Raw genomic sequence first — 26662 nt, 5'->3', positions numbered from 1 at the left:
GGCGAGTTTCTCTCATATGGGTTTAGATATGCGAGTAAGGTGCTGTGAATGCTTTTCTTAGTAGATGATGTTAGACATAGTGTTTTTGAGTCAAGTCTGACATTAAATATCTAAATCTATATTATACATAGAGTTAAATGGTTTGCTGTTGTTGGGGTTGAGCGGAAATGCTTGTGTGCTTCTTTGTAGCATAGGTGAGGGTTATGTCTTTGGTGTGCAAGAACTCAGTATTTGAAAACTCTGGGTATGTGTGTTTCTAAACAGAAGTGTGCTCTTATCAGTTGTAGGATGTGGATTCTGATATTTTCGCTACTAGTTGGAAGCCCCCAAAAGCCACGCCTCCAGTATGTTTCTCTTTGTATTTTTTTCATGTGGATATGCTTCCAGAAGTACAGCTTCAGGGCATCCTGTTCATTTACAAAATCCTAAGGGTACTTCATTTTGCATGGATTTAGTGCTACTTTGATTTTATTCTAAGTGTTTCTTAGTGAGGTCTTCCAGAAATGACTCACTTTAAGGTAATGCTTGCTGTGATTTTGCAGGTTATTTCTGTACTTTGAATAAGCGTAATGTTACTCACTGTGTGTTGGTTCTCATCGTGATTGCCATGGTTTAAGAATGTTATAGGGTTGTATGTTCATGTATCACTGCTATAAAACTTATGAATTCTCTGACAAACAATGACATTATGCAATGGTGGCCCTGAACCTCAAGTCTTCTACATGAATAAGAAGATGACCAAAATAGACTACAGTTTCTATACAAAGACAAAAAAAGGGCTAGGAATGATCATCTTGCACTGGGGATGCCAGTAAGACCTGGAAAAAAATGCTCTGGTTAAGGTGGATGATGAGGGACGGTTTTGTATGTCATAATATAGATGTTGGGGAAGCTGAAAAAAAAGTATTTTTCATAAGGTTAGCTTTTAATCAGATTTTATGTTATAGTTTTTGGAGTTCTACATTGCTTACTACAGGTTTGTGTTATGTTCTACTTGTTGGAATTTTTTAGATACAGAGTCTTAATTATGTAATTTAATAAGTGTAGCATGGTGGAAATATTCAATTTGCTCAAAATAGATAAATAGAAAAAACCTCCAACCCTTTTAAAAGGTTATTTTATAGATTTTTGCAAGGAAGAGATAAAGCAGCTTATCTAGAGAGAGGAAGCTTGAGGAGGGATGTGTGACCTGTATGACATGTTACTGCCAAATAGCACTGGTGACAGGTATTTCTCTGGTGTTCACAAAATTTGTGTGGGCTACTGTATATCATTGTGGCACGGGAACGTAGTGAACATATCGATGCACGTCTACATAAAACAGTGTTGTCTAATGAATAGTTGATTCAAGTCTAATATGTTTTCTTTTCTTTTCCCTAGATTCAAGCACCATTTAAGGACCAATGTACCCAATAGCTCATGGAAGAAAAAAATCACGTCAGGACATCTTTGGTTTCCAGGCTGCCAAAATATGGAACAAAGACTGTAGGAAGTGTCTTGCAGCCTATGCCAAATGGGACGGCTGTTAGTTTAGCAGGGAGTAATGGTGGCAGAAATTTTGGCAAGCACAATGGCACTGTTCGCATGTCTTCCTTATCTTTCAACTGGAAAAAATCAAATAAATACCCACTTCATGATCAGAATGGGAGTGAGACCAACTCTAAACATAACTGTAATGAAAAATTAATCGATTCTGAGAAGTATTCTGAATCTCAAGGAGCATTGGATAATGACGCGCTCAGGGTGGGTTTGAACAGTACTGCTTTGGTTGCATCAAAAGCAGCAAAGCAAACCAGTATGTTCGTATCTTCTGAGGAATTAAACCCAAAGTCTTCACCTGGACTCACTAGTTCAGCAAAATTCGCCAAAGGTACTCTGTCGGGAAGGACCTCATATACCGGGCTCAGTGCTCCAAAATCACATTTAAATGGATTTTATGGAAATAGACCGGTGGTAGGTTTGCAGAGACCTAGAGCTAATTCCACTGCCACAAGGACAAGTTCAGGAGAAAGCCTGGCCCAATCTACAGACAATAGCAAGGCTTTTTCCTGTGAAAAAATGGTAAGATCACAAAGTTTTTCACATTCCATTCAGAATTCTTTCCTTCCTACTGCATCTTTAACCAGGTCGCATTCCTTTAATAAAGCTGTGGATCTTACAAGGCCTTATAATTGTCAAAATCTAGCTGCCAGGACATCTCAGAGGTCTACTTTGTTGTCAAGAAACGCGCGTCAGTTGGATGTACCCAATGGAAATGAGCCTATGAAGTATGGATTTACCAGGCCCTACTCTGGTATGTCGTCATCTTGTTCGAAGAAGCCCCCACTGTCAAATGGATCTGGATCAACACCTTCGTTTGGATACAGATTAAGCCGGCCTTCTCTGCTGAAGCCTGCCAGGCAATTTACTGGAAATACCATTGTGGATAGCAGCAAAAGTACAGTTCCTGACACGTATGTTGTGGAGAACTCTGAAATTTCAACGAATATTAATAGAGCAATTGCAAAAAGCAGTATTGTAGAGAGTAGTGCTCAAAGAACAGAATCTGATGAGGGCCTTCATGAAAGTATGGGAGAACATGGGTCAAAAGTCATGTGTATGAGCGATGATGGAGATGAAATATCTATATCTTCTTTGTCTTCCTCTGAAAAAAATGATTTGAGTGAAGACTTCAGTGATGATTTCATAGATATAGAAGACCCAAAGAGAACTCTACAAATACCGCAAAAGGAGAGCTGCCTGCAAGAATTAGAGCATGGGAGCATAACATCCATTGAGCCATTCACTTCTCTTAAGGAAAGTGGAGGATCTTGCTGTAATACCGATGACTGGCTTGATATAAACATGTCTGGTAAATACTTTGTTATATTCTCTTTGAAATTTCAGGTACTAATCAAGATTCTAATGATTTTTTTTTTATATGTAATTACTCATTGCTTGTTAATTGTTTCCAAATGGAATTTTTTGTGCTGGCCCATTTATTTTCTTACAGTGCTTTTTCTGCATGATAGTTCTTTCTCAGGCATGACTTTGAAGAGCTCTTTTTCTTCAGGGTAAGAATGAATGATTTAAATATGTTTGTGGCAGTGTTATGGGATTTTTCATATCCTTGCTTTGTTGTTCACTTCTCCGGAGTGGTGATCTTTTAAGAAAGGCTGAGAACAACTGTAACTGCACTTGAGTAGTGGAAAGAAGCGTGGAGTGTCTGATTAAACAGGTTAAATTGTCAATACTAACGTCTCCTTTTTTTTTTTTTTTTTTAAGAGTTATGCTATATTAATTCTTTAAAAAATAGGAGAGACAGAATGTGTTTTTAAAAGCCATGTTTTCAAGTCTCCAGTGGGCTTCTTGTAGTACATGTTTGCGTTGAGAGAAGTTATGCCAGAAAGACTGGAACCCATTTTGTGCCTACCTTTTAATATGTTAAAGAGATAGAGAATTCTAGAAAGTAGCTTTCACAGTGAGTGAATTAGTGTGTTGTAAAAGGCTAGAAAAGATTGGATTGTTTTTCGAATCTTGACTATTCGTTTTTTCTTTAAGCAGTGGATGACAACAGTGAAAGCACAAAGCATACTACTGAGAATGTGATTTCACCAGAGATGAATTACAGAGCTGGGTCCTCTTTTGAGCTTTCTCCGTCTGACAGCTCTGATGGCACATACATGTGGGATGAAGAAGGGTTGGAACCCATTGGAAGTGTTCATCCTTGTGGAAGTTACGAATCTTCAGAAATGAACAGCATAGTATGTATTTATATGCATAACTAGCATAGTTATAATGTGAGTTTGTTGCTCATTTAGTATATTTTAAAAACAGAATTAATGTGGGGTTTTTTGTCTGTAATTGTTTCCTCTTCAGTCTGTAGTGGAAACTTATTGTTCAGGAGCTCCTTATTCTGGAGAGGTGACCTTGTGATTAGACTGTTTACATACAGGTTTTTTTTTCTTGTTAGGAAAGAACAGGTCCTTCCTTATGCAGTCTTATGGTAGTGCTCACAAAGAATAAAGGAATTAATTTCTGCAAGTGATGGGTTAAATATCTCCTACCACTCTCTAAACCTAGGAGTGAAAAAGCAAGAAAATAGCTATTGCCTCTCTGACTTCTTCCATTGTCTTGATTCTGTAATGTGAATGTATAGGGCCCCGTTGAACTGAAGTTTATTTTGATTTCTGAGTTTGTTCAAGCATTGAATCTTTAAGATCAATACCTGACTGCAGCAGGACTCGTTCAGTGTCTCATACGCAATACACAAGATGCACGACAACCTTTTATTGCTAAACTTTTAACTGTTTTGGGTTGGAAGTGACCTTTACTGGTCATGTAGAACGACCCCCTTGCAGAAGCAGGACATCTTTAGTAGGATCAGGTTGCTCAGAGCCCCATCCAGCCTGACCTTGAATGTTTCCAGGGATGGGGCCTCCACTACCTTCCTAGGCAACCAGTGCCAGTATTTCACCTCCCTCATTGCAGAAAATTTCTTTCTTATATCCTGTCCAAATCTACACTCCTGTATCCTAAAACCATTACTCCTTGTCCTATCCCCATCCTTTCTGTAGGCCATAAAGAAGAGTCTTGAAGTAAGCAACTCAGATTTACTTTATTAACAGGATACTAACAATCACAACTTCTAACAAAGAAGAATTTGGTATAATCTATGTGTCGTGCTTCACGTATTTCAGATGTGGTAGGTACTGCCAACAATTTGGCAACGTATATACCGGTTTCAGACTTGGACAGGGTTTGTAGCACCTACTCAGACTTTGCTTTGTCATTTTAGAACGGTTATTTGCTGTAGCTCAAGAGCAGAGCAACAAAGATTTCCTCTGAAAATTTGGTATAGCTATGTAATTATTTTTGTATCTGTAACTACATAAATTCCTGACATATTTTCAGCTGCTGGTGGTATTGTTTGCTTTCTGTCTTAAATTATGATATTGAGATGTAACACTTAAGAGTTTAGAAATGCTTATTAACTTTTTGTGGTAATTGTGGCCAGCTTGGAAAAGCAGTTTGAAACTTGTCCAGCGTGCGCTTTGTAGCGTTATTGATGTTTATATGGGACAGAAAGTTTAATGCAGGCCACTGCAAAGGCCAGCACCCTTTCCTCAGATGCATGCACATGCCAGGAAAAGAACTTTTAAACTTTGCCCTTCATAAATTTTAAATACCATTGTTGAATCTAAAAGTTGTGTGGTTTTTCCACCCATTTTGACTTTTATCCTGTTAGTACTATTCCAGATTTACAGTGCTTGCTGTACTGTGAGTTTTTATCTTAAGTGAGAGATACTTCAATAATACGTATTTCATTTTTACAAGGCAGAAGTGTGTTTTCAGGTAGCTTGTCTTTTGAGGGGAAATTGTAACTCTGGAATGTTTAATTGTCTTAGTGGTGTGTTTTGTATTCTATTCTCTGTGCTTATTGTGGTTCTGGTAGAAAGCATGATATACAGTTTCTTTAGCCTAAAGATTAAACACTGATAATTTTTAAGCTGAAGACACAGAAGAATTTCTGATAGCGTTTTTCATTATTTTTGAAGAAGTATGTTCTTGGGTAGGTTAACATGAAGCTTTGTTCTGTGTTTTTATGTGAGTATAAAGACAGATTAAAAATAGAGCTGAAGGTGTTGAGAATAATTACTGTGGTTAGTCAGCACATCAGACATTTAGATTGCTGGGAGATGTGATCAGCTTATGCAGTTTCTATCCTCTAGCTTGGTGAGGGTAAAAACAGTTAATATCTGTGTGCTAAAATCCAGTTGACGAGAGTCAGATTTAAGAATTTGGAGTGTTTGAGCTAATGCTAGCTTGATTGCCCCTTTGGAATTAATATTTCCAGGGAAATCTCCAAAGCAGGTAGTAGATGGTTCTGGAGTTTGTGGCATCAGGCTAGGGTGAGTAGAAGCAGTGTAGTGTAGCTGCATTAACAATTCAGGTAGATGGATGGTGAGTAATTGGCAGTGTTCAGTGCAAAAATCACCTTTTTCTTGTTTCCATCCTGCTGTTGTATTGTTTGTATTAAGTTGTATCAACAAATATTAAATGCCTTTCTATAGATGGCAGCATAGCTGTCATTGGGTTGTCTTAAGTGGTTTGATCATCTTTGAAAAGGCAGCTTTTGCAGAAGGGTTTTTAACTAGGCTTCTGGAATGGGAACCAGAATAGGAAGTCAGTGGAAGGAACTTGCTGGCTACTCAATCTTTTTGTTCCTTTGTGGGAGAAGAAAAGCTGATATCTTTGCTTTTCTCAGTAGAGCTTGGTTTGAAGAGCGGGATGGAGGAGTAAAATAAATTTTGCCTCTTTTGGGTCAGCCCTTCTGTTCTTCACTGAGCCAACAGCTGTGGAGAAAAGTGTAGTCGAATATTGGAGGTTTAAAAGTTATACAAATCTAAATAACTTCTCATGAGACAATGCTATGGACTTAGATATTAAGTAGGACATGGTGTTTTTTGAGACCTTGTCATGATGAAAATGTTTCTATTCTTTAATTGTGTAACAGAAAATTATTCATTTATTCAGCTACCCCTACTTTTGTTTAATTTCTTACTTTGAAGGCAACAAATCGATTGATATTCTGAGAATTGAACTCCCTTCCAGTTTTTAAGCTTTGATTTCATTGGTATTTCTTATATTTCTTTCAACAATTGGTCTTTGCTGCTAAGCACCAAATCGCTGATGCTAATTCTGCTCAGTTCTGCGTGAGAAGACTGATGCTTGGCAGAGCAGTTGTGATGGCTCTGTAAATTAGTGACATAGACAATGCAGCTAAACATTAAATGAGAATGCGTATAGAAAAATATTATCTATGTTCTGTGTTTCAGCTGCCTACTTTAACACCTAGCTCCTTTACTGCTTCATGGCAGAAAGTCACTTGACAATGGGAGGTACAACTTCTGCTGTGTTGTTTGTGGTTTTAGTTGCTTGTTTGTTTTGCCTTTTTTTTTTATTACAGACTTTTGTCAGTTCTATTGCTTTCTCTAGGTCAGGAGTCAAGGTAAAGGTTAGAAGTAAAATGTGTCTTCATTTCACTGCCACCTAGTGACTTGTTATAAATGAAGCTTGCATTGCAATTATTTACAAACAAAAAAGCCTTGCAAACAAAACAAAGAGTAAGGTGGATAATACCCACCAAACAACAAACCTTAATGCAGATCTGCACGTTGGCTGTGTCCTGTGGTTTGAATTGCGCTTGTAATTGTAATATAACTGTCTTCATTCAACAAAACCTTCACAGAAGCATGCTGAAAACAAGATTTTTAAGATTCATCCTGTAGATCAATTCTGTTTCACAGGAGGAGGGGGGGGGGGTTGTACCAGAATTCTGATTGCTTCTCCCTCTTCATTTAGCAGCTGAGGGGGCTGGGGTTCGCCCAGTAGATATCTGGTAGCTGCACATCTGAAGGACTGGATGTCTGATTACCACAGTGATCTTGGAAATAGCTTCTTAGGACTGAAGCCATTTCGCTGCAAAAAGGAGGAGACAAACTTTTTTTTCCCTGTTTCTTGGTATGAGAACTTGGACTATAGTCTAGTATCTCAACCTTGCCACGCTTGGGCTTTCATTAATTTTTTGTGTAAATGCTGTTCAATGTGCATATAAGCAGTGCAGCCTAAAACATGCAACGCTTCTTTGCTTAGCTAGTAATGACACAATTTTCATTGTAGCAAAGTTTGAGCTCTTTTGTTTTCATTATATTCAGTAAACACATGGGAAACGTACTTTGATATGTATTTGTTCAATGTGAAGCTTTTAATATTTTGTCAGGTCAAAGATCTTAGTTATATTTAGAATAAGAGAGATAATACAGTTGTTATTGCACATATTGTTCTGAGAGATGTGCTTTTTCTAAAGACGCTGTGATATTTTACTGTGTAATAGTGATTGATAAGAATGATTTGACTCGATGATCCTGGAGGTCTTTTCCAACCTAGTGATTCTGTGATTCTGTAATAGTCTTCCAAAAGTAAAAATTCAAACAAAGTGTTGCACTAGCTTTGACTTCTTTAGTGCTTTCTAGAGAACAAGGTGTTGCGGAGTTAGGTATTTGTTTTCTCTTTTAAAGCCATTTCATTTGTGCAAATAGGTCCAGACCTAGGTTGTATCAAGACCTTCTCTTAGGAAATAACAGAAGTGAGTCCTCTGACCCATCTTTACTGTAGGCTCCAGTAACAGTATGAATGTTTGTGCTATGATAATTTTTACTGAAGTGAATAAAGCCAGTATTTTTGGTATATGCAGAGTGAACATTAATGTAATTATAAGGATGTAGGATTATAAAATAATAATTGAAATCTGGCTTGAAGAGACAGATGGCTTTTAGCTGCTTTTCTGAGAATTTAATTGCTTTGGGGATGAAATCTGTATTGTATTGGAATTTATTGACATATAGCCAGGATTTTAGCCAGAGTGTGAAGCAGTTACTTTTCTTTTTCCCTCCTTCCTAGATAATTTTTGAAATCTTATAAGATATATTTTTTGTTTTATTGTATTTTTTCCCCTTTGTGATTGAAACTTGGAAAATGACAATTACGAGTTTGTTTTTGAGACTAGGCAGAATGCTTTCTGGTTCAAAAGGCATAGACAGAGTGAAATATGCTGTAGTATGCTCTACTTAGAGAAAACAAGCTTTCTAAAACAGCATATTTCAGTTCAGTCGTTAATTTCTTATAGTAGTTATTTGCAAGTAATTTAGTGTTAATTACCTCATTTTTTTTTTAATAATTCACTTCTCAAAATTACTTCATTAGTAAGCTTTAAGGTGCCAGTTCGGTTTCTCAAATGACTCTTCTTTCATGAATTCAGAATATTAATGTGTGTTTTTCTAATACATTTACTTCTGTTGAGTGAAGAGTTCTTGATATTGTCTTCTCATCTTCCTTTCTTCAGCTGTGCATTCACTTCTGCATGCTAATGCCAAAGCCGGAGTTCTTGTTCTATGAGAAGCTGGGCTTTTGAAATTTTGGACTTTTTTGTAGCAACTGTAATAAGTGCAAGTAAGCTTAAGATAGTGTGAAAGTGTGGAAAACATCAGCTATTGAGATACATAAGAGTTGGGTTATGAGGCAGGGTTTGGGAGACTTTTATCAAGTGTGAATCCCTTAGAGGTTACCATCTGAGATCGATATCTCTTGACCAGTGTGGGTTTTTTTGATGAAACTATGTAATAGTATGATGAAAGTGCTGAAATTGTTATGGAAGCAGTATGACGCTAATTCCAGACGAGTAAATAGTATCTCTGCTGTGCTAGCAGTACTGTGTGATAGCCATTGGAAGCATTTTCAGCAGTCAGTCTTTCTGAATTAAAAGCACTATTTACAGACTTGAAGGCAATCTGAATAGTACATTGCAAGCAAGTTGCATTCTTGGGAAGCTTTTCATAGGAAGCAGTAGTTGATTTATTGAGGCATTCAGTACAGAGTATTCTTGTGCTTAATTTTTATCTATTTAACAGGGTGCAGTGAAACCAAATATATATCTTTTCTCCGTGCAAACATTTCTTTTTTTTTTTGCTATAACCTTTTATGAAGAGCAGCCTTGAAAGGAGCCCTTCAAGTACAAGGTACTTAAACGATGCACATGTAAAAAGCATTTTCCATGTATAAGCTAGTTGAAATTTGATTCTTCATTCTGCTTTTCTTGATACAAATGCCGTGTTTTAAGTTTTTCAGATGTTGAAGATAAATGTAGAAGAAAAGTTAAAACCTGATTTGATTTAAAATCTGCATTTTCATGTAAAATTATACATACATTTTATTATTGAAACAAAGATGCTTATATTTACTTAGATTTTCATGGCATCTTCATGTATGCCATTACCAAAATTCCTACATTTCCAACACCTAAAGGTCATTTTTCTCTCCGTTCTTGTATTTTATTTCCTTCCCTTAGCAGAGCGGTTCCAGTCAGGAAAGACTTGCACACTATTCGACTCTCTCCCAGTAAGAGACAGAATCAACTGAACATTTTTGTTCACTGATAAATTGAATGTACTTGCTATGAGTATAGAAAACAGCTCAATGATCTTTGGGTAAGGAGATCCCAACGTCTCTCTGCCATGCTTTGTGATCTTGGCAGAGTCTTATGCTGTCATATTTGTCTACTTATAGAATAACAGATGAATTAGAAATGAATAGTAATACTTGGTGTTATTATCAGGAGGTATTACATTATTGATATATTTGTACCTTGGGCTTGAGTTTAGATTCTTCAAGAGGAAGGATTTCTTATGATTTATTCCCAGTGTATTACAGCTCTGATGTAAACCATGCAGAACCGTGCTGACATGGCCTCTTCCCAGACCCTGTCCTGTCTTCTCACAAATGTGGTATCAGAAAGCTTTCATATCTTCAGTTTCTAAAATAGCTTTGTCATGCCTAAAAATCTGTATTTGAAAAAGCATAAGACTGTGTTTTTGATTTCAAAGCCTCAAAACTCAGAGTTACCTTTTTTGAATTTGGTCTCCATTATGAACAGTGTGGGCATCTCAAATTAATGTGAGAACTTCCATGATAAACGTGTCCACAGTTAAGCTTTTAGTAGAGAACTGTGGAAGTACTGTGTAAAACTCAGTGTGTATTATTACTTGTCTTAATACAGAACTGAGAGAACAGCCTTCTGTTAGCAGGGTTCCTCAGCCATTCTTTCAGCAGAGTCTGGCACACTGGTTTTCACTCATGGCAGGGAAAGAAAATGTCATGAAAAGAGGGATGGTGTTTTCTGAGGCTCTGTCTCCAGAGTGAAAATAGCACCACCTGCCCTCCCACTGCTGCCTTGGTCTTCAGCTTCAGAGCTGAAATATTCCAGCAATGGGAGGTAGCGAGCAACAGAATTACTTAATGACATTGCATTTCTGTCTGACTTGTGCGTTGTGCATGTCTCTGCTGTTAAATTTTATTAAGGGGTTATAGGACTGTACTACAGTGCAGAAACCTCTTGTAATGTTGGTTTCAGAGTTGTGACATTTTGTAAACAGGCTTCTATGGCAAATTACGTTTTTCCTTTGAGATGGGAAAGCATATATGCCCTTGAGAGCTGCCTGATTCAGAACTGACATAGCAAATCTTCTCATGCTATTTTGTCTGTTAAAGTCAAGTAAGGGAACTTCACTTGTACTCCTGTGTTTCATTTGTGGTAGCCTTTGAATTTGTATGGAGAGAGGGAGAGAGAACAGCAGCGAATGTGTGAAATTGGTGAAAAAATACTGGTCAAAGTTAGCACTTTCGTTTAATAAACTTGTAAGTGACGTTTCCTGCACGAGTTAGTAACTATATACCCAGTGTTATGTTTTAATGTGGCTTTGTAGCTATTGCTTTTTCAATTTGTTTTTCATTCTACCAACTTTTCAGTAACAGAAGGACTTCAGAATTACTCTAGTGTACTTCATCAGTGCTATGTTGCTGAATTTTTAAGTCTCACATGTTTTCCTTACTCCTAGGAAATCTTCAAGCCACAGTGAGCAGATAAACGTGTACCCAAAGAAAACAGTAGTCTTAAAGTTGGAGTATTTTTTTGAAGTTATCAGTGTGAACAAGAAAAGCAATTTTTTAAAAAATGTAAAAAATAAAAAGAGACCTACATCTAACTGAGTTTATGGGCATTTTACAAATAGCTTGATCAATATGCCTAGTTTGGCACACAGTTCCCTTTTCCTTTTTGCCTAAAATTGCGTCCTAGTAAGTTATAGGAACATTGGTGTTGAATCTTCTTCCAAATTATTTTCTTTTGAGAAACAGCAGAAATTTAGGGGAGAGGCAGTGCCTTCTATATTTTGGGGTCAGTTGTTTTTTGTAGTACACTCAGCTTTGCTGCCCCAGGATGAAATGTGCATGCCCTGTTTTAGCCTTCCTGGCCCCACAGTTTTTAAATTTGATGTGCACTTTAACTTATTTTCTTTTCAGGAACACTTAACATTTGGTACCAGCGTGGCCTGAGCACACTGCAATCTGATATCATCTTATAACTCTGCAATCCTCCTTGAGACTGGGAATTTAAGTGTGCCATTTTCCCACATATAAGGAGGTTCTGAGTAACCAGCATTTCAGTGTTTTGTGTTGAAATGTATCAGTATAATGTCATGAGAATATACAGCAACAGCGCAGGGACGTGGCAGGGCATGATTTACTGTGTTGGTAGCAGCTTGTTTAGAGGCTGGTCAAAATGGAATTACTCAAAAATAATTAGGAGGTATTAGAGGATTGTTTTGTATTTAATGAGAAACAAGTATATTAAGCCAACTCCTAAGAATAGAATGCATTAATGCCATGTAACAAGTTGTATGCAAATTACACCAAAAGTCTAGCTAGGGTATAACTAGAACTTACTACACAGAGGAAATGTAATTGATCTCCTGGTAGCAACCCTGCCCATGGTGTTCCTTGGAATTCATGGAATCATAGGATGGTTTGGGTTGGAAGTGACCTCAAAGATTATCCAGTTCCACCTCCCCTGCCATGGGCAGGGACAGCTTCCACTGGATCAGGTGGCTCAAAGCCCCTTCCAGCCTGGCCTTGAACACCTCCAGGGATGGGACATCCACAACTTCAGTGGACAATCTGTTCCAAGGCCTGACTACCCTCAAAGGAAGCAATTTTCTTTCTCAACTGAGAGTTATTAGAAGCCTCCCTGTTTTCCTGAAAGCTGAATTTCACACTGTTCATACAAGTGCAAGTGGGAATCATTCAGTTATATTTGCCAGTTAGGAGTATCTGTAGCAATTATATATTGCTTTGTAGTGTAAAATGCTTCATTATTTGCAGGTAAACTGTAAAAGTAATGCTGAACTTAGGATATTATTAGGTTTTTCTGAAAACAGGCTGGAAGTAATGAGTAGAAAGGACTGCTTTTCCTCAGTCTCCTCTACTTCTGTGTTACTACTTCTGCTTACGGCTGGTGGCTTTCTACTTTTGTGCACTCTAGTAAAAAAATATAAAAACCCAAAAAACAAAGCAACAAACACAAAACAGTTATAAACTGTTGTTAAATTTTGCAGGAATCCTCTAGGAAGATGACCAGAATGCTTCCCCCTACCCCTTCAGTTCCTCATATGTGGGTTGGTTGCTGGAGGCTAGATGGCAGTCAAGGATTGCTGTCTGTGGCTGCAGAATGCTGCCTGCTTTTGAATTGGTCAAGTCTCAACAGGGTGGTTAGCATTTCTGCTTTTCTTTTTCCTCTTACTTTGTCTTGGCGTTGAACTTCAGGTTGCTTACACACACTGACATCTGATTTCATTAGAAGAAAAAAAAAACTAAGCAGTAAGCATAGCTCATAGGGGCCTATGAGAAAGCTGGAGAGAGTCTCTTTATCAGGGAATGCAAGAATAGGGCAAGGTGAATGGTTTTAATCTGAAAGAGGGGAGATTTAGATTAGATATTAGGAAGAAATTTTTTGCTGTAAGGTTGGTGAGGCACTGGCCCAGGTTGCACAGAGAAGTCATGGATGCCTCATCCCTGGAGGTGTTCAAGGCTGGGTTGTATGGGGCTTTGAGCAGCCTGGACCAGTGGGAGATGTCCCTGTCCATGGCAGGGGGCTTGGAACTGGATGATCTTTAAGTTCCTTCTAACCAAACCATTCCATGACTCAGGTGATAACTGAACCTACTTATTTCCTATCTACTTTCAGTACACCTAAGTTGAAGATGCTATGGCTCTCTAAAATGTTTTTAGGAAAAATAAATATTTAAGACCATTGGCTAATAGTTAAACATAAAATGTCTTGGCTGTTCATAACAAAGTTATTGTTGCATTTATTGTCACAGCAGCCCTCTTCTACACAGCATGCATGGAATGATGGAATCCTTGTTTGGATGTTGGGTTTCATTATCTTTAATGTGACCGGCAATGTACAGTGTATAAAATTACTCCCTTCCTATCCTGTTTTTGGTGTCCTGCAGAATTGTAACCTTTCTCTTTGCTGTGTGGTTTCCTCTGTTTTTATAAAGCTATTTACGTTGGGATTTTACTCTTCAGCCCTGTACAGTATGTTGTGCATCTTTGTGGATGCCCACAGTCTTCTTGAAGTAGAAGAAGCCTTGATCTTCTGTCTCAGTTTTCTGCCTTCCCACAACAGTTCTATTCAGTTCTTTTTCTTCTTTTGGAGCTTTGTATCAAATTCATATTTCTTTATTTATCTCTTCTTTATCTGGGATGTTATCAAATGCTGAAATAGTATTGGAGAAGAACCAGAAAGTTTTTTCTCTTCTCTGCTCTCAGCCTTGGATCATATTGGACTGACTTCTGCAGTTGTCCTTTAGCTGCCTTCCAGATGACCCATTTAGCTAGTCCATTCATTGTTTGTTTTTAAAAGCTGCTTCCTTTATTTGTATTCTTTAACTACCTGAAAGGGTACTTTGTTCATTTCTCTGCTACCTTCAGACTCTTGCTCCACTTGAGTTTTTCTGTGACAGGTTCTTCCTCAGATCTCTCCCTTTACCTACACTTATCTTCTGTTCATTGAGCTTTTTTCTGTGGTCTTTTTTTCATCCATTTTTTTCCACTCAATACCTTTTTAATGGAAGACTCAAAATCTTTAAATTTTAGCATCTTGCCAGAAGAGATGCAGCATATGCAACTGTATAGAATATGAGTGTTAAAACGTCTGTGGCATTTTATGCATCTGAAGTAGCTGGCTTTTCTGAGCATAAAACACATGTAGGTCTTACTCGTAAAAGAGTGTTTGAAATAAGAACCAGTGCGCTTTTCTAGTCTAGCTGGAGACTTGTAACTCACTTCGACACTACAGAGACATAAGTCAGTTTCAGATGCAAAATGGTATAATTTCTTCTTAATTAAAATACTAAAGCACAGAGAATCATATAAACATGGTGTATTTTTGTTGTTCTTCTAAAATCATGCCAACTCTCCACAATCCCTGCTTTCAGTCAGGTGAGTGCACTCTTGTAGGCAATAAAAACATTCTGTTTTGAAAGTACAACTGCATACGGACGAGAGTATTTAAATGTCACGCCAGAAACATTGAGCTGGGAGATCTTAACAACTGAAGAGACATGAGTACTAATAAGAAAATAGTAGTACATTTCATCTGGGATACTCTGAAGCCTTAATGCTTTTTTTTGTGTTAGCTGCAGTAATGCAAATAGAACCAATATGAATAACTAATGTAAGTGTGTGAAATAGCATTCTTTACTGTAAGATTTGTCAGTGGGTGTTTCTGCCATACTAGCAGGATTTTTGATGGATTTTTTTCATACTTTGGGCACACTTTATGTAATAAAAAACTTGTAAGCTGTTTTATTGTAACTGAAAGAAGTCTAGTTTATATTTTTATGTATGAGGAGAAGAGAACTTTTCATATTTCCCAGTGATGCTTTCTGTCAAGAAATTCAAATCACGGATGAATGATTGCAAAGGGTTTAGTTCTCCTTCTCCATTAGGGTTTTGGAATATTTACACCTTCCCCTTTAGACAAAGCAAAAGCATACGGGCCAGGTGTATTTTGGGAGGAGATGTTTTTGATGTTCTAAGGAGACAAAGGCAGGTTTCTCTTTGCAGAACTAGTTTGAAAGCCATCTGCTGTTGTGTGGTGGTTTTCTTTTATCTGGAACTAGCATCCTGTGAATTAACTTCTATTTAATGTTTTTGTAATCTTCATGTTCTTTTCCATACTTTGTCCTAGTAAATCTTGGAAGCTAGGCCTCCTGTTCAGCTCCATCTTTGCTGCCTCTTACAGCAATAGGACTTTGCTATGCAGTTGGGTCGCTGAGGTTTCTATCAGGGCTGTATCGTATTTTTCTTAACTTCAGCAATTAAAAAGTAGAAGCAGCTTCACTTTATCAGTAATTCTTAAGCCTGTTGGGCTTGAGGAAGTTTTTGACAAAAGGTACAATCTCTGTTCAGCCATCTTAGCATTTTTGTGAATAATATGATTTAAAAAAGAGCTTTGCGTTTTTGTTGCTAAGTGATAGGACGGCAAAAATCTGAAAGTGAGTTTGTTGCAACAAAAAATACAACTCATGGTACAACAGACTACCATAGTCCTGTTCTAAATGGCCTTTTTATAATAAGGGTATGCTGGATCATCCCTTGGTACAAGGATTGTTCTGTCCTTTTGATGCTGCAAGCATGAAGACTCCCACTGTTGGGTTAATCAACTGAATAACTGGCTTGAAACTATCAGATACTTCTCAGAGCTGTTGAACTAGAAACTGAGCTTTCTATCCCAGTTTGAACCTCTGCGTCCTCTCTGGTTTCAGGAGGACTATTTTTTTCCCCACTCAAAAAAGTACTTGCTTTGATCAGTCTTTTCTCCTGTGTGGTATTAAACAAAATCAGTATTGCTTGAATTTGTAGTAATATATTCATTGCCATAGCATCATAGTCAAGTTAAACACTGTTGTGGCTTCATTGTTGTGTTAACATGGACACCAAATATTTTATTTAAATATGGTCTCTTCAGTAGTAGAGAAAGAATGAAGGTGACATTGAACCAGGATGTTTGACTACTATTTGTTTCTTTGTGGAATTGCCATGAGGACATGTGTCTGCTTTAAATGCTTTAATGACTTTGACAACTGATTTTCTAAATATACAGAAAAATATGTTGTAATACAGAAATGCTAATTTTTCTAAGGCTTGGGTTTTTTTTTTCGTTTAAAATTGTGTTTTTAAAATGTCTTTCTCATTATAGTAATAATACAGAATACCTATAAAAGTAAGTTATTTTGGAGATGCTGATAGAATTCAATTTAGAGGGCTCTATGTTTATGCTCATATTTATATCTTATTTTTAGGTTTGCTTAGATGTCAGTCTAGTCTAGTTAAGATTTTCAGTAGCTTCTCAGTTTGTTATTCATGCTCAAGTTTGGCCCAGACTGGCTTATCAGTTTCAGAGAACTGTCAGAGAAATTTTAAATGTCATGCTTTCTTCTAATATTTGTCCGGGACCTTTTTAATGTGAAAAGTTTAGAAGAAAGCTTATGGGGACAAATGACTTTGCTTCATCTTTCAGCAGTTTCTGAGAAACCTTTTACTCTTTTACTGAAATCCTGAAATCAGGTTGAGGTTGACCCTAAAATTTGGCCAGAAAGACTAACAAGTTCCAAGAGTAATTAAAGCACCTCATCATGGAAGTGATAAAATAACCTTGATTTCTTAGTGGTATTTACTGATACTTGCTATAACACATTTTCCTCAAATGGAATACAGCGTGGTACTGTAAGAGTACTTAACTGCAGGTCTGAAACCTTATTCGAACCTGCTGATGATGTATTTATACCAAGAGATTAAAGTATAAATAAAATAAATGGAATGTGCTATAATGTGCTATCATTCAGCACAGTGAGCTGTAATTTTTGTTAAGTAAACAACTTTGGAAATTGTATGCTGGAAGTAGCCTAGCATGTTTACCTTTTGTAATACCGAACAGATTTTACTGTAAAGCTTTTACTAAGTTAGGTTACCTTAATGTCAGATCAAGTTTCTATAAATGCATTATCAGTAACCTAGGAAAGTAGTAGGTGAATACTAATGTCAGAACTAGGCATGTTAGAAATGTACTGATGATGGTAAATTACACAATCTTATGCTGACAAATTTTGAGCTTGTGGATGTGCTTTCCGTGGTTTCATTTTCCTCCCCAAAGCGATAATCATCTTTTAATATTTTTGTTGTTTGAAGCTTTTAAGAAGTTGTAATCTTCTTTATTAAATTATGCATGTACATTGCCTGTATGCTTTTTCTTGAGCAAGAAAATAGACGAGCAAAGAAATTGTGCATGTAGGCTTAAAAAAAACAGGATGAAGAGCAAATCAAACTGAAAAAAAAAAAGTATGTGCATTCAATTTAAGTAATCACCATGTGATTACTTAAAGTGCGTGTGGGCTTTTACTTCCATTTCCCCAGACTTCAGAAATGCATGATTATTATTGGAAGCAAGACACAAGTCACTAAATCAGTAGCAAAAATAGTTATTTTTCTTTAACAGCCTCCTTTGTAAAGGTAGAACAAATGAGTGAGGTCTGAAATCTTGAGTTGTGGAAAAAGGTAAAACATTGTTCTTAATATTCACCAGCAGCTGTGCCTACCTCAGTGCAATTGCTTTCCAAGCAAGATATCTTATCCTGGGTGAATAGAAGGGTACTGAATTGGTAGCTAGAGCTCAGACTCTTCAAAATTCTGTGAAGACTCTTCAAAATGATTTGGTTTAAGACTGCTTATCTGGAATTGCTTGCGTTTCTGCACGAAGTCCAGTGCCTGACTTCTTCCTTGTTCTGATGTTTTGGTTTTTTTTTTTTTAATTCCAGCATAAGCTTTTACTGGTCCAAATCTTTTGTAATAGAGGGGGAATAGACTTCTATTCTAAGTTGGGCATATTTGTACTTTATTTTGCTTTGCACTGTGTACTTTACTCAAGACATGGAAAAGCTGGGTGAGGCCTATTGCTTAGGTGTAACTGTTAAGCTAAATTGAATTTAAGTTGGTGGACTGAAAAATCCTGCTTTTCAGTGAGAGAGTGAGCTTGTGATATATAAGTAGCATGAGGAATTTTTTAAAAATTGAACTTTTTAAAAAGAACATTTTGGTATTCCAGCTCATTATGATGGATATGAACTTATATTGAACTTTAAACTTGCTTAGTTTCAGCAAAGGCAGCTGCTCTATGGTAGCTCAGCCTTCAAAGCATTGGTCTTAAGAACTTAATAATTATACCTCTTGAAAAAGGGATTCTGAACCTGAGGCAATCACTGCAGAAAGAATTTGCATAACATTGAAGTAAACTTGCTAAATGTGGTGTAATCATTTACCAGGTTTAGCCTTGCCTCTCTATTTAGTCCTTCCTTATGCATTATGAGTGTTCCATGCTGTTGGGGTTCTCAGCTTACTCCGTGCTTACACCAGTAGTCACAGATCATCTGTTCTTCACCTAATGCTTTTCCTGTTTTATTGCAGTAAGAGAAGAGAGTGCTGCTGTTTGTGTTCAGCTGAAAATCTTTCTGGAGGGAGAGATTGTGGACAGCATTGTAGTTAGACTTGGGATTTCACAGATCCAAGCTTAATCGCTTTTCTAGGTTGTACCACTCTGGAAATCTAGTGCTAAGTCAGCCTTGTGAAGTTATGTGCACCTTTCAATATGCGTTTTTCTTTTCTGCTATACAAATAAAATAGGATTTTTCTTTTATTGTAACTTTTACTAAGTGCTGAAGCAGATAATATTCTGTAGGATTGGAGCTGATGCACTATTGAAGAATTTTATTTCCTGTTCTGTTCGAGCTTGTTGTCTGAAATCACTTAATGATGATAATTACTGTTAAGCACACATTAGTAACAATGTTACTGCCATGTAGTTAACTTCAGTTCATTATACAGTAGTAAGAAAAACAGTGGAAGTCTGTAAATATACCTTTTATATGTGCTAATGTGTTGGTGAAACCATACTAATGTGTTGGTGAAACTGTGCGAATTTGTTGATGAAAGCTGCATTTTGTCATATAGCTATTTCCAGATGGCATTACTGACATCTACTTTTGTACTGTAGATAGCATTGGGAAATACTCAAAGTGAATTCACCCCTGGCCCAGCTGTTACAAAGACTTCATATTCACAGTGGTATTTTCCAGCATGGAGTTGCCTCAGCGTGGTGCAGGAATGTGTAATTAGGGAATCATAATGAAATGTGCTGTTGACAGAAAACTATGTTTGGCATCTCAAATGCTGACCTTCCTTGACATCATTAGACTTCTGAAGTTCTGATAGAAAGATGTTGAAGTGGCTTGTTGAGGCTTATTCATTAGCACTCTGATATATTGTATTTCTGTATTGTCCTTTTTTAACGCTTTTGCAGAGCAATGCCAAGTATTTTCAACTTTCTTATATGTTTGGGGCCAACATTTGTAATTTATTTGTCATACTCCTTAAAATTCCTGCACTAGAAGAAAATAATGCTTATTCATACTATTTTGGAAGATCAAAGCATGGCATACGAACAACTTATCAAGTAACAAACCAAAGCTGCCTCTTAAACACACCTATGGTTTTCAGAACTGTTTTATTAATTGAATGTTTGTTGAAAATCATCTGGTTCCTGGAAAAAAGGTAAATAAATGGAAACAAATAGAAGTAAATATATACAGGTAGCTTGTTCTCCCAAATGATAATTCCACATTCCCTTTAAATGGCTTCCATTTCTTTGTGAAGCTTTCTGTAGTTGGTTTTATTATTATTCACAATGTCCTGATGTGTAGGGTTTCCCATTTTTTCCTTTGAATACTTAGGATTCTATATATAATCAAAATAATTCAGGTAGGACTTTGAAATTCAACAAAACCAAGTAGTTGTCTCATGTATTCCATATTTCCTTCATATTGCTCGTGTTTTACAAAGTACGTGTTAACCATTTTCTTCTCCTACTGTCCCTCTTAAATCAATAAGTAATCTTAGCTATTTCATCCTTTCTGTTAAAATACAGCAGTCCTTTGTGAGCACTGTAGGGAGATAGTTGAAGAATCATTGGAATAACAGTTTAGACAAATTCTTGTTAACGTTCTTCCTTTCCCCTTCCCATCTGTGACAGGTGAATCTAACAAACGGTAGCCAGTAGTTTTCCCAGTGAATGTTGTTTTGCGGTGTATTGAGAGTCTGTATGCAAGCGTTCAATTAAGTATTTAATGATCACTTTATTATCCAATGAGGAATAATTAGTAAAACACTTATTTTACTTAGTATTTGGTTATTTTTTTAATATTGGTCCCATGAACTGTCTTCAGGTCTAGCTGTTAAACCTAAGAAAAATCTTCCTTTCTGCTCCTAGAAAAGAGGCATGAGTCTGATCTTGGGCCTTAAAGCTGTGGCTTTGATTTGTGGGATAGGAGAAAATAGAGCTCAAGAGTTAGAGCTGTATAACCATTAACAGTTTCCTTAGACCTACTTTGTGTAATTAATCACTTAACAATTATGTTTAGCTTTCTTTGAATAATGAAGTAAAGCAGAGCCTGGGTTCTCTGATCAAGTGCTGCGCTTTGTAGCTTGGTGTGGCTTTTTAATAGCGCAGTGCTTCTGGCATCTGACGAGTTGGTGGGCTGAATATTCTACAGCCTTGACCTCCTGAATTTTTCCTGCAGCTGGTATTCTTAAAAGAAGAGAGGGCAGTTAGTCTCCTTATAATTGGCTTGACTCGCCCACACCACAGTTGTTTAAAATACCTGACAGACTATATATAATAGGTATAATTCTATTTAATACTAATACTTTATTTCATTTTTCTTGTACCATTAGCATACTTGTGCAACATGATAGTTTGTTAATCACATTAGAAACAGTTTTACATAAAACATGATCTTGAAGACAAAAGACAGCAGAGCTCAATGCTGACCATAGTGTATTTTAAGTTTTTTTGGCCCAAAAAGCCAAGATAAGGTAGATTCTCCCTCTTCAATGATGTTTTGAATTTTGGACAGTATGATATGAGAGCTAAAATAAGGGGATTTCATATTGCTTTTAAATCCTAAATGAGCAAAATAATTTAGTTTAAAAATGTTTCTAATTGAGGAGCAGGCAGAATGTTAATAAATAGAAAAATCTTTGGTCTGTTACATAGGCATCAGGCAGGAAATTGCTTTGCACGATCTTTGTTTCAACTAGCATTGTGATCATATCGTATTAGTAGAGGTGAGGTGTGGTGATTGTATAGGTGACCATGAGTAAGGTTGATCTTGGCCTTTAAAGAGAGGAGGGCTGCGGAGAAGATTGAATATGTATGCAGTACAAGTGGAACAAGGCTTTGTAATACACTTTTTGTGGTAATAGGTAAATGAAGTGGCTGTATCTCATGTTTTCTTTCTTGCAGGACATCTTGAATAATCTTGATTCGTGTGATCTTGAAGATGATGATCTCATGCTTGATGTGGACCTGCCTGAGGACCCACCTCATGACAAAGGTTAAGTAATCAGCCAAGCAATCTTATTGTGAAACTGCATTGTGGACCTCGGAGGTTTTTGGGGTGTTTTATTCTGATGTCTGCTTAAATAAGCTGGTGCATTCTTCAAATATTTTTTTCTTTAAGTAACTTCTTTTCCTACTCTGAAATGTAGAAAGTGTGATATTTCTGTTCCCCAAAACCACCTCTTGCGTTTGAAGGAGTCTAAAGTTAGACGCTGCATTTTATAAAAATGCAATGTTGTTGCATAGTATTTCTTTAAATTATCGTAATAGATAATTTTCAAACTTATGTTAGTACTTGAGTCTTATGCTTCAGCTAGATTTGAAAATGTTGGGACAACTTTTTTTTCATCTTTGGTGAATGACAGTATATTTCTTTTTGAAATAATTATTGATTTTCTTCTACAAAATGGCAGTATCCTCTAATAAATTTTCTACAGTTCAGAGTAACAGAAACTTCAATATTTAAGATGTGATTTTTTTCAAGATGCCTTTTTGGCACTGTTGTTATGGAAGTGCTGGCAAACACTTCACAGAAAAGATAGGGGTATGTAGATGTCACTAAAATAAAACAAATCCAGACAAGAATGAATTGTGTAAGGCAAACTATTGCCACACTCTTCACCTGGAAGAGTTTGAGGCATTTACTTTTGGCCATTCTTCACGTACTTGTAAGAATTGTCACTGTCATGTGAATATGGGGTTTAGCTTTACCTTCAAGTCTGTTGGTGGATAATGCATGTTCTAATTAATAGAAATGCTGGACGTGAAGCCCTGTAAGTTCCCTATCCTGTACAAATAGGCACTGAAAGTAAAAAGGCTTTGGTGTATTGTTTAGCTCCCTGCTGAATACTGGGGAAATTCAGTTTCTTTGAGAGTCCCTGCATTCCTTGGGTAAAGACTCCTGCGTGTATACTGGGTAAGAAGCCATGTTAACAGTGAATAGATATGTAGTCTTCCACCTACCACTACACTGGCACATCATGTTTTAACAGTGTGCACATATGAAGTGCAATGCTTTATGTTTTAAATCTCAGAATAGGTTTTCCAGAGTACTTGTGTGAAAGGCCTTTAACATAGTGCTGGTATTCCATGTGTCAGTCCAGAGAGTTGTACCATTTTGAATTTCCAGACTGGAGAACAGTTCAAGTTTAGTGGATTTGTCACAGTACTAGTGCTTGTGCACCTAAATATTCTTTCAATGCTGGTAATTCTAATACTGTTGGGAAAAACTAAACACTTCTAAGTGGTAGATCAATTTCTCTTAAGTTTCCTTGTTTGTAAAACATGTGCTGCATCTGCAATTCCATTTCAAATTAATAATTTTAAAACTGTTAAATAAATGCATCTTAAAGGTGAGTGTTTGCCACAAAAAATACCAAATTGTTTGCCATTTAATCTAGACACAAATTAAATATGATTTTTACTTCACTGCTTTCTAAATTTCATCAATACAATAAACTGGAGGCTACTAACGCTGCTACAGCTCAGTATCAGCACTGTTTGTGTAGCTGGAATATGTTTTGTGGCTGTGACAGCTGGTTCAGGAGGAGAGATGTGCTGTTTGAGGTCGATAATAGCTGATTACTGTTATTTTTGGCCATTTTAAAAAAAAGTTAGTCTTCCATATAAAAATCAATGTAGGAAAAACTGGGTATCTGTGCTATAATTGCTTCTTATCTTGAAATTACTGAACTTTTAGCAAAGAGGATCTGAAAAGAAGCATTAAAAAGTCACCTCCAGGCTTTCCCTTAAGTAAACGTGACTGCCTGAGAAAGCAAAATTTGTTCTTTGTTAATATTCATGTTTCTTTTACTGAGTGTCTCAATTTTTGTTTTTAAAAACTGTGAATCATTATCATAAAACTAGTTATAAACTTATTGAGGTCTTACTTTGAATACACCCACTTGAGTGTTCATGTCTTATGAGCTGTAGAAGAAGCTTCTCAAGAAATATGCATCTTCTGTTACTTTAGGTGAACAAGTGTTTCTTATCTATTTTGGTTACTGAACTAGGTGACAAAAACTGAAATGTAGATGAGTCTTTGCCCTAAACAATATCTAACAGTACTTTTTTTGCCAATGCCTTTTTTTTCGCAATTGTGCGTGACCTCACTGACGTCAGCCTCTTAAGACTTTCCAGGTCTACAGAAACTCTCCTTGTTTCATTCTGGAGTCTGGGATGCCGCCTGGACACTATTTATAGAAGCAGTTCTAGCTCAACAAGCATGCAGTGAGTGAGGATGGCAGTTTTAAATCACAGGGTAAAACTGGGCTCACTTCCCAACAACACGCAAGCTGGGAACTAAGCAGGAAGGAAGGCCTGTTTATGAGCGTCTTACGCGCAGCTATGTCTGAGTAGGCAGCGGAGTAAAACAATGTTCTCTTGTGTAGAGTTATTCTCCTAGCAAAGGACTGACAATGTGAGGAAAAGCTCCTAGGGTAAGTGAAGGAGTAAGTGTGATGGTGGAATAGCAGTTTAAGACTTTTTGCTGTGTCTGACTGCAGAGACAGCAGTTGTTTTGGCTTTGTTTCCAGTGGTTTACAAGCTGTTGCCAAATATAGCTTTTGTTCCCTTAAGAAGTTAGTGAAATCTGCTTTGCTTTGCCGAAGTTGTTGTTTTAAAGAGTTTATGTTGTTTGCTTTTTTGAAGTCATGCTTGTTGTCCTCGTAAAGGAAGATTAAATGTGCCTCAAGTTGAAAAGCAAACAAGATAAACAGGATGAGATCTGTATGTATTTTAAGTAATGAAACTGTTCTGGTCTGGAATAAGGCCCTGGCCATCTCCTAAAATGTTGGTTTTATGTGTTTGTAGTTGAGCTTTTAAATACCTGCAAATACTTTCAGTGGGAAAGACAGGAAAATGTTACTTCTGGGTTTTTTTTTCTTCCCTGTAGTTCTGTCTCCTCAGAATGATTTTCTGCTTTAAACTGGAAATATCATTAAGACTGAATCCTGTAATTTCTGCTACAAGTTACTCTTACTCTTGTATCAAGTTTATATGCTCGTAAAAATGTAATATCATTCCAGAAGTTTGCTTGGCAGTTCTAAAATGCATCCTTTTTTAGATCAGTTTAAAAAAAAAAACAGAAACCAAAAACCTACAGATTTCACACTGCATCTGTTACCAGCATGTAGGAACTATTTTACTTACAAGGTATTATAGCAAATTTTATAATTTCTTTTATTTTCTGCTTTCTGTAGAGGAATGTGAAAATATGAGCCGTTATGATAGACCAGACAGAAATGCTAGGCAACATCAGGAAGGCTTCTGGAAAAGAGCACCACAACAGCGATGGAATACACAGGATCACTATCACCTTGGCCATACTGATCACTATATCCATGGTAAAAATGATTTGAACAGGTAAAGGACTTGTCTCTTCTCATACAAACAATTAAAATACTGTGATGAGAAATCTCTTGGTATGAAAAGGTTTCAAGTGATGCTGAGTACAAGACATTTTCAGAATATTTGTGTGGCTATAAATAGCTTGTGTCAGTGTGAGCGTCACTGAAATAATTTCTTTTCATAACTTTTGTTTCTGTCTCCGTTTTTAATACAAATATTTGTTATTTGGTTTTATATATATTAATAAATGCTTGACTAAATTACAGTATGTATTCCATGGGAAAACATTACACTGTCCTATTACTTGCATTTTATATTGGACAACTTTTTACTTATTAATTTGTTTTTAAACAAAAAGTAATCCTACAGTTTTTATAGGCTGCCTTGAATGAGTGTATCAAAATACTGTTGAGCCAACTAGTTTTAAGGTACTGTAGTTAGTCTGCGAGAGGTTTCTGGAAGTGGGAAGGAAAGCCTAGCATTTAAGTGAAATAGCATTAAAGTCTTCCGATTTATTTCCTGCAGTATGCCACTGTATGTGATTAGAGCCCATGCTACACAGCATTGTCTTGTTTACTAAATGCTTTATAGCTCCAGTTTGTCATCGCTTTGGTTAATTTTTTATAATTATTTCTATTATTATATTCATATAAAGTATTAATATTAAAATTATTATTGTTATATTTGTGTTTGTTTGCTTTAGGGGATCAAACTACCTGGAATCTCCTGTTGGTCACTTAGAAAGCTATGGAGCACCAAACTTTTACCAGGCTCCAAGGCAGCTGGTGGGCTTACCGGAGAATACTGTGATGATTGATGAAATGACACTTAGGCACATGGTCCAAGACTGCACAGCGGTAAAAACTCAGTTATTGAAACTGAAGAGATTATTGCACCAGGTGAGCTGTTTAAATGGGACAAAAGCAGTAAGAGTATTGAAGAGTGAGCCCAGGTGGCCTGATGTTCTGTTCAGCCTTGCTAGGCTACTGTCATTTACTCTTACACATTGAATTACAGCGTGCAGTTTTTATTTAAAATAAATCTTTTCCTGCTTTTTCAGTGCTTTACTGAATGCAAAGTCATCAAATATCGGTATTCTGCTTTTCTGAGGAAATAATGTTAAATTAAAAAAATCAGTGGATGCGAAGACAGGTTTTTCTACAAGATCCTGAAAAACTGGGATTAAAAATAAATATTAAAAAATATTAAAATCAAACTTGATCAAACTTGCATTCAGCAAGTCCATGGTAATAGCTTTTTCTTCAGGCTTTTTTTTCTTCTTTCTTACCTTTTCTGTGAATTTTGACAAGAAGCTGAACAAATCCTACTGGGTCATCTCTCTTGGAAGTGCTCAAATTTAACCTTTCTAGTATATGAAATCACTGAATTGTCATAAGCCTTTAAGGAGCTTTTTCATTTCACCTC

The 26662-nt window shown here is 36.7% G+C and overlaps 1 protein-coding gene across 8 annotated transcripts in view; it reads left to right on the top strand.

The window, feature by feature from the left end:
* The window catches only part of CCSER2 (coiled-coil serine rich protein 2), a 70497-nt gene that overhangs the window by 13330 nt on the left and 30505 nt on the right, over positions 1-26662 (top strand). For 5 of the 8 annotated variants that reach the window (XM_069864196.1, XM_069864197.1, XM_069864195.1 and 2 more), the window contains exons 2-6: positions 1381-2851; positions 3541-3743; positions 21794-21884; positions 25090-25252; positions 25941-26136. In XM_069864196.1, the coding sequence (XP_069720297.1) occupies positions 1420-2851; positions 3541-3743; positions 21794-21884; positions 25090-25252; positions 25941-26136 (2085 nt within the window). In that variant the 5' untranslated portion in view covers positions 1381-1419. The remainder of the gene's footprint in view (positions 1-1380; positions 2852-3540; positions 3744-21793; positions 21885-25089; positions 25253-25940; positions 26137-26662) is intronic. The other 3 variants (XM_069864199.1, XM_069864202.1, XM_069864203.1) reach the window with 1 other exon arrangement.

The sequence above is a fragment of the Phaenicophaeus curvirostris genome, chromosome 9, assembly GCF_032191515.1.
Source record: "Phaenicophaeus curvirostris isolate KB17595 chromosome 9, BPBGC_Pcur_1.0, whole genome shotgun sequence".
Taxonomy (NCBI): domain Eukaryota; kingdom Metazoa; phylum Chordata; class Aves; order Cuculiformes; family Cuculidae; genus Phaenicophaeus; species Phaenicophaeus curvirostris.
The sequence above is the reverse complement of the archived record's forward strand: the minus strand, read 5'-3'. Positions and strand labels throughout refer to the sequence as shown.